We start from the raw sequence: 8,733 nt of genomic DNA on the forward strand, positions 1-8,733 counted from the left end.
CTGAAAATTAATGCCCAAAATTCACTCTTCAGTGATGGACTTGGAAGAGGTGCCACGTGTCTGGGGCCATAGCCAAGTTGGGGTGAATTTCACAGCTGTGTCTGGACTGGGGTTGCCATTTGAGTTGATTGGTTTTAGTGGGCACAAAATGTGCAGGATGAAGAAGAGGACAAATATTCCTGCCTTTGCAGACCTCTTTTTTTAAGTTTAAGAATAGTGAATTGAATCATTGCTGGGTTTAGGGAGTCGTGCAGGCATGACAGCTTGTCAGTCAAATGCCAGTTTGCAATGAAGGGTGTTATGGTGGGGAAGAAAACACAGCTCTTAAGCACAGCATTTAAACTTTGTCATGCATTTTGTGTGTGTATGCAAACTGGAAACAGCAGCAGTGCCTTCTCTGACATAGCATCATGAGTAGCTCCCCAAGGATTTTGTGGGAGATGTTGCACTTCAGCTGCATTTAACAGAAACTGAGGCAGGGAGAGAGAAAATGACTTTGGCAGCCCCCCAAGGTAACCCAGCTGCCCTAACCACAGTGAGCTGCATCTGCATAGGGCACTGCAGTGGTAAAGCACAAGGTGACAGCTAGATGGTGGTGTCTGATATATTACTAGCATCAGAATCCATATGTCCTCCAGAAGGTACTGCTTCAGGTCCGGGCAAGCCAAGGACTTGGATTGGATCTGCCCAAACAGCAGTTCCGGTCTAAAGCTGCATCTACTGGACTGGGCGAGGGTACAAATTCATGGGTATCAGTAAAAGGGAAAAATTGCTTTGTTGCAGAGTGTATGAGTGTGTTATGGAGAAAAAAAAAGATGTGAACCTATCTCTACTCGTCCTCATTACTACTGGTGTCAGAATGAGATCATCATATTGTTACATGAGAACCTGGGTCACCACTCAAGACACTGCACATCCTGTAGCACAAATGTTTCTTTGAAAGGTGCTGCCAAGTAATTGCCATAAACTGCTATTTATTGGAATAACACAGAGTCCAGGAAATTAAGGTTAATGAGATCTGGTTTTGTCATCTGACTTGACAGAGTGTTTATTGGCTTTAAATATGGAGCCTTATGGTCACGATAAACTCATAGAGGAAATGAATTTTGCTGTGGTTTTGTTCTTTAGTAGAAAGGCAGCAGTTTCTAAGATGAGATATATTGTGCAATGACACCACGAGAGGTTGCACTGGTGCTTGGAACAAGAAATGGAACTTGCCAAAAAAGAGATACAGAGAAATGGGAACCCAGTCACTGAGTCAGCATACCCAATGGCAACAAGTGCCATTAAATGGCCTGACCCAATTCTGGGAGCTCTGAGATGTAATGGGACTGGAAGGTGCCTACTGCTTAACAAGCCTGGGCCTGAGGTGACCACGAGCCCTGGCGTTTTGCTCTGACACCCGCTCTCAGCACAAAGTGCGGACAGCATCAGCCTGCCCGCTGATGCCTCGCTGGCTGCCACCGGTTCGCGTGATAGCTCCTCCTTGTGTAGAGCTGTGAGGGATGTCAGGGTGTCCGTGGAGCAGCTGCGCGGCCTTGTTACTGCGAATAAGCCTTTGTAGGGATGAACTGTGACTCCGGTCTGTCGCTGGCTTTCTCGCTCCTGCGTTTTCATTGTGTGTAAAGTTTTTCTGTGTAAAATCCTCAGACGTTATATAAGAAAATACCACACAAGATATAGAAACGGTACCTTGTGAACCTGTGTATGCATGGGGAGCGCATGCGCTAGCCAACCTGTGGATTTCTGTACTGCCACTTAGTCATCTCAGCTGTGAGAGTGACTCTCCTGGCTGATCTTCTGCGGGTCTTGATGCTCATATAGGTATAACCTGTCCTTCTGGTGTGTTAGGAGTCAGCTTCTGGCCTCAAGCAATGTCAGCAATAACGCTTTTGGCTCACTGCCTGCAGGCACTTGAGGCCAGATTAATTTCCTTCTTGGCGAGCCATCTTTTGACTGTGGATTTCTCTCTTGCTCATTCATTGGCATGGTGTCTCTTCAGGTCATTCCCTCACCCTGATGATTGGTGTTTATCCTAAGGTGTCACTTGCACTTAATAAATCAAGCCCCAAAGAAAAGCCTGGTATTATTCAACAGTATCTCAGTGGGACCTCATTTGAAAATAGAGAAAAAAAGTCCCCTTGAATTTGCATTGCTGGGAATATACTACTTTTGAGCTAGCGGGTGACCTCTCGGTGTGCTGTTTGGAGCTGCTTCTATAAATGAATGTAGCTCAGTGTTTCATTCTGCACTTCCATGGGCACTGCAGGGGTGTGCCAGTAATTTTGAAGGAGTACTTTTAAGCTGCAGCAAGGATTTAGAAATGCTCAGCCTGTGACCATATTAACTGTGATGGAACAGCGCTTCTCAGGTGTGAACAACGTTAGAAGCAGCAAAATGTTGTAATATGAAAATCAGCTTTTGCCAGTACAAAACTTCCTTTCAAGGCTAGCCAGACGCTCGCATTTGGCACTCCGGTGAGCTAGCAAGCCGTAGTGCCCTGCTGTCAGCTCTTCCACAGCAGGCTCCCTTTGATGCGTCCCAGCAGAACTTAATCAGATCCTGTGAATCTTTTCAACTTCAATCTTATACAAACTAGGGATTTTTTTTTAACTGGAAAGTAAGTGAGTCAAGGGAGCGCTGTGTTGGAAATAAGGTAACTAGTGTGCTTTTGCATATTCTGGAGGCCTTGTTAAGACAGGAGCCCTAGATAACAACCAATGCTGGCCATGTGCATAGCACGGAGCAGTAAGGCCATGTGCTGTTCTGCCAGAATTTGGAATTTTGCCCCAAAGACAGACAGGAATCAGATGACAACTTCAGATATGCCTCTGCAGCAGTAAACAGAGTGGTGAGTTCACGAGGTCTGCGCTTCCCCTGAGAATATGATGATTTATTTTGGGGAAAAAAAAGTCCTGTAAAGGTAACAGCCCTGAATAACTAAGTAATCCGACTCTCCCCCTTAGGTGTATGGGGCTACAACAGGATCTCCCACAGATAGTGACCATCCTAAAGAGAAGAGGGAAGGGAAAACTGAAGAAGAATTGGGTTCTGATTCATCCAGCACAGCTGACAGTAAAATTGGCTTTGCAATGAATGACAGTTCTACATTTAGCAAGGGTTTGTTTGTAGACAGTAGAGACTATTCTAAGAAAAACCTCCAGAATATGAGCACAAACCTGTCTGGTGTCAGTTTGCCAGAGGATGACAAACGAAGAGGGGTGCAAGATATCTTAGGATCCCATTTTCCAGCTGTTGAAACTGGAAAACAAAAGCCAAACTACGGACTCTTGCGAGATGCTCACCAGGGCCTGCAGCCGGGTGAAGCCTTGCAGAGCACAAGCAAGCATATCCCCATCAGCAGCGTTGCCCCTCTCATGAGGCAGACGCAGGAGGCTGCGGGGCCTCCACCTTCCTCGCAGGAGCAAGAAGCTTCTGCAGTCAACTACAATCAGGTTGTGCTAAGACCCAGGGTGGCCAGAAGTAACAGTGTGAACAGCATTGAAGAGACAGACTCTCCGGCTAGCTCTCCAAGTGAAGACAACCCACCCACAGAAAATATCGCCTTCATGATTACTAAAACAGCTGTCCAGGTCCTCTCGAGCGGGGAAGTTCACGATATAGTCAGCCGGAAAGGTGGAGATGTGCAAACAGTGAACATCGACGCGAGGAAGGACATGGCGTCAGAGAAGGGTATCCCCGAAAACACAGACAGTGAAGAGCCAGTGGTGTGTCTGGACAAAAAACCCGTTATCATCATTTTTGATGAACCGATGGATATTAGGTCAGCGTATAAGCGGCTTTCTACAATTTTTGAGGAATGCGATGAGGAGCTGGAGAAAATGATGACAGAGGAAAAGATAGAAGAGGAAGAGGAGGAGGAAGAAAACGAAGCGCGTGAAATCTCTGAGAGCCAGAAGGAAGAGCCACCAGTGGTTAATGACAGAAAAGCAATCGCAGAGTATTCAGCAGCTCACGGTCTCAACGAGCAGTACATATTTAACCTCCAGTCTTCCCCTGACCCCGTGGAAAACAGACCTCCTGCAGAGGAGGAAAGCACAAAGACGAATTTTAACAAATACTGTCAGATCTATGGGCTAAACACAGAAGCAAACTTGGACTCTGCCGATCAGTTTGGAAGCAGGCAGGATTCTAAGAAAAAATTTAAGTTCAAATTCCCTAAAAAGCAGCTGGCTGCTCTGACACAGGCAATACGGACAGGAACCAAGACTGGGAAGAAGACCTTGCAGGTTGTGGTCTACGAAGAAGAGGAGGAAGATGGGACCCTGAAGCAGCACAAGGAAGCAAAGAGATTTGAAATCACCAGGTCTCAGCCTGAGGACAGTGACAAAAGTCCTCCTGGGAAGCAAGAGGGACCCCCTGGAGCTGCAGCGTCCCTGTCTAGGACTGATGAAATTCGACAGAGTACATACCGAACGCTAGACAGCCTTGAGCAGACTATAAAGCAGCTGGAAAACACCATCAGTGAGATGAGTCCAAAATCTATCCCTGAAAGCACATACAGCTCTGAGGGAAGCACTGTCCCCTTCTCTGCCCAGATAGTACCAGACACCCCACCCCAAGAGCTTGTAGTGCTGGATGAGAGCCTTGCTGGCGTAGAGCCCCCTCCGTCAATCCCAGCCACTTCACGTAAGGTACCTTAGTCCGAGAAATCAAACCTCCAGCTGCTTTCTAAAAATCTGCAATAATCACCATTAAACAAGAGGGTCTTGTGATTTGTTTGCTTCCTTTCAGGTGGCTTGTTTGGGTTCCCCACGAGGTGTCTAACAGCTAATAGACTGTTGGGTTTGGGTTTGGTTGGTTTTTTTGGTTTTGGTTTTTTTTTTTTTTTTTAATTTTAATCTTTGCTGCTGATTGGTGATGGGCAAATGCAGGGGAGCTGGGTCGAATAATCCGCTGTGTGAAATGACAAGCGTCACTGACATGAAATCCAGGCTGATCAGTAGCTGAGCAGTTTTCTCCACTTGATTCTGGAAATTAACACCTGCGGTGTGAAGCTCCTGAACTTTCCCTGCATGTAGTACTGTGGCTTTTTTATTTTCTTTTTTTGGCGCATGGTGTGCAGTCTCCTCTTCAAGCCTGCTGGTACTGATCACGCCTTCTCCTTGTCTCCCCTCCCCGCCCCTCCGCTCGTTTCCACAGGGCTCCAGCGCTGCCTCCCAGACGAGCCGGATGCCGGTCCCCATGGCTTCAAAAAGTAGGCAAGGAAGCATGGAGAAAGCAGGCAAACAGCACAAGCTGCAGGATCCACGCCAATACAGACAGGTAGTTTTACCCTAAACCCAGTGTTTGGGTGGACATTTCGTGTTGTTTGTTTATTTAAAAACTCCAGTAACTGACTGAGATGATTATACCAAATAACGGATGCCTGTCTTTCGAGTGAGGTCTAACTGGACGTCCTGGATCCTGGGGGCATGACAGTATCTACTGATCTTTTCACCATGCTTGTGCATGCATGTCCGCAATAAAACACCTGCTGCTTTTTTGTTTCGGTTTGTTGGTTTTTTTGGGTTTTGGGGTTTTTTTTGTTTGGTTTTTTTTGTTTTGGGTTTTTTTTTTAAGCTGTGGTATTCAGCTTTAAGATGCCAACTACCTGTTTACTTTCCCTTTGGTAAACGTGGCGGTTCCTTAGGAGAGCTGGGAATGCTTCTGTTCAGAGAGTCTTTACAGGAAGCCTCGGACACTAACCTGTCGGTGTAATAGATGGCAGTAGATGCACGTTAACTCTGCGGCCGGACTTGTCTATTCACGTGTTAATAACCCAGAAGCATGGCCCATGTAGCGACTGGTCTGTAACCCATAGAGCGCGCCTTCTCACGAAAGCTTTGTTGGCCCTTCCTTTCTCTCTCTCTCTATGCACTCTTCCTTGGGCACTTTGGGTTTTCTACCAGGTCCAGTCCACGGCTGCAAGACTTAGCTCAGGCCTCGAACTGTTAATTCTTACTCGCTGTAGGGCTGTTTTCCCAGGTCCTGTTGGTTTACCGTGTTACTGGCTTTCTGACAAACTGTCTCCTGCCGTCTTTATTTGCAGGCTAATGGAAGTGCTAAGAAAGCTGGTGGGGACTATAAGGCTACTTCCCCTACCCTACCTGCTTCTAAGATCCCAGCCTTTTCTCCCACTTCTGGGAAAAGCAGCTCAGCACCTGCTTCTAGCGGTGACAGCTCTAACCCTCTTAATCCACCTACTAAAACCTCCATTCCTTCCTCTAACCTTCTCGGTCCTCAGACAGGTCGCATAACTTACTCTACCTCCCTCATCCCCTCTGTCTCTAACGGCTCCTCCAAGTTTCAGAGCCCCACTTACCCAGGGAAAGGTCACCATCCCTCGTTCTCACTACAGACTCAGAATGGCCGGCCGCCCCCTCCTTCCTCCTCCTCCTCCTCTACCTCCCCCCCCTCCTCCACCTCCCCCACTTCACTGAACCAAGGTATGAAGAGCATCAGGACAATCCACACCCCTAGCTTCACCAGCTACAAGGCACAGAACGGAAATGCCGGCAAGTCCACCCCATCCACGGCCAAGGAGCCATCCTAAAGGCTAAGCACCGCACGCGTGCAAGTTCACCACGGCTTTTTGTTCATTTTCAAAGAACCCGCAGCCGATATTTTAACCAGGGAACGTAACCATTTTGCTGTATTGCTGGAGGCTTAATACTTACCACGTGCTAAATACTGAGTTACTACGCTAGATTAGAGTGAAACTTTTTTGTAAAACTGTTGCTGTTGTAATGATAAAAGTGCGTTTTCTTCCTTTAGGCAGCACCTCTTACAAAAAAGTGTGAAGGTGTGTGAGTGAACGTGAGTGCGTGTGCACAGCGATGTAGGAGCATGGGAAAAACGTGTGGTTACAAATTTAGTAAGTTGTTTTGTATAAAGCTATTTTTCATTATGGGGACTAGAAGAGAACAGAGATATACTAAAGTGTGATTATACACACCTGTAAAACTGAAACTAAAATATTTTTCTTTTATTTTGGTGTTATTTAGCTTTGTTACAGATTTCTATTTTTGTCAACAAATGTCATGGTTCCTTTCGAGATCTTTTTGCCAAAACATTTTGATACTATTGTAATGTACATTTGAAAGTAGTATGCTGGACAGTAAGCCTCTACACAAGAAACAGCAGCACAAGACTGGTCTTAGTGTGTAGGAGGCAACTCAACCTATTGCACTGCCATTCAGATTATATTTAAGAATTTGCCAAGCCAAGAAAAAAAAAATAAATTGTTTTACACATATAGGTAGTTGCTGATTACTTTTTTTCTTAGCTAAATCCACCCTTTTCCTTCAGTTTTATTTTACTGAGACCTGGTAGCCCATTAATGTATTGCGTTGTGGATTTTAAAATGTACACTTCTGTACTGTTCTGTATACTGGCAAACTTTTGTACATAGCTATAAATATCTATAAATAAATAAATACTGTATGTGGCTGGGCACATAGAGTAGTTTTACCACACCAAAGTTAATTTTTATGCATGCTTAAAAATATATATGGGGAAGGGTTGAAAAAGGTGGAAAAAAAAGGGAAAGAAGCAAAGAAGCTTGCGTAGCTTATGGTTTTGTAAATAAATTTATTTGTATAACACCATAATGTAATATACAGACCTATGATAAGCAAAGATCTTTACAAAAATAAAGGGCTGCATGCTTATATATTTGTATTTTGTCACTAATAACTTTTATAATGGTCTTAATTAGCTGTTAAGCCTGTTAATGCCTGAGAGCATTAAACCACCAGGAGGAAAACAGACTTTATTTTCCCCAGAATAAAGCCACACATATAAGCAGTAATTTCAGAATGGGGCCTTTCAAATTTAGCTGGACAAAAGCTAATAGCTGGAACTCCAGGTCAGAAAACTAGCAAGGAAAAAAAAAAAACCAAACAAAACACCACACCCATTCTTTGACTGATTGGACGAGGTTTCATCTTTTCCAGCTTTAAGTTTTATTCCTCCTTGTGGAACAGAAGTTTCTGAAAGGTGCCATTTCCAGGCTGAGCCCTCAGACGGTGCAACCCTTGCAGCGGGAGTAGCGATAGAGTGTGAACGCCAGCTCACACCTGGCGAGCACAACACAGGCGAGTTCCAGCAGTGCCCAGGTGGAGCTGCCCTGGTGGCCCAAGGCCCCAGGCGCCTGCAGAACGCGGGAGTCTCAGGCTGAGCCGAGCCCAGGCCAGGCTGGGAGCCCAGGCCAGGCTGGGTGGCTGCAAAGCCAAGGCGCAGCGTAAGGTGCAGTTTGGGGTGCTCACACCAAACCACCAGAGGGGCCCCCCCGTTCCCTCCCAGCCCATACACAGAAGCGGTGGCTCCAAAGCCTGTTCCAGGAGCAGCTGGTTCAGGTGGGAAGAACCTCTCAAAAACCTCCTGCCACCCTGCACGCCCTGGACCACGCACTTCCCAAGGGTGCCGCATTGCTCCCGCGCTCTGAAGGGAACAAGCCTGCCCCAATGCCTCATCTTGCTCCCAGGCAGGGCTACTGCAGCTCCCCGCGTGCAGTGGCCAATACAGGGAGCCCAGGACGCCGGGTACCGGGCTGGTCCTTTAGGGTAGACAGCAAAAATGCAAGTGCAAGCTGAACGATGGATGTACCAGAGTTTGTTCTTAAGCTGTGGGTCCACTATCCCCCAGGGAGCAAATCCTTACTAATGAGTAGTAACGTGCTAATTACGGATTACAGTAACTTGCTAATACCTGATCCCCTGTGAGAGCACA

At 46.4% G+C, this 8,733-nt stretch overlaps 1 protein-coding gene across 7 annotated transcripts in view; it reads left to right on the forward strand.

Annotated features, from left to right (window-relative positions):
• Positions 1–6,556, forward strand: part of KIAA1217 (KIAA1217 ortholog) — a 176,453-nt gene extending 169,897 nt beyond the window's left edge. For 3 of the 7 annotated variants that reach the window (XM_035890155.1, XM_035890153.1, XM_035890156.1), the window contains 2 exons: positions 5,164–5,286; positions 6,053–6,556. In XM_035890155.1, coding sequence (XP_035746048.1) covers positions 5,164–5,286; positions 6,053–6,556 — 627 coding nt within the window. Of the gene's footprint in view, positions 1–2,773; positions 2,824–2,966; positions 4,656–5,135; positions 5,302–6,052 lie in introns of those variants that run through there. The other 4 variants (XM_009634534.2, XM_035890154.1, XM_009634535.1 and 1 more) reach the window with 4 other exon arrangements.
• The last annotated feature ends 2,177 nt before the right edge of the window (positions 6,557–8,733 follow it).

This window comes from Egretta garzetta, unplaced genomic scaffold (genome assembly GCF_000687185.1).
Source record: "Egretta garzetta isolate BGI_Z169 unplaced genomic scaffold, ASM68718v1 scaffold142, whole genome shotgun sequence".
In the NCBI taxonomy this organism is placed as follows: domain Eukaryota; kingdom Metazoa; phylum Chordata; class Aves; order Pelecaniformes; family Ardeidae; genus Egretta; species Egretta garzetta.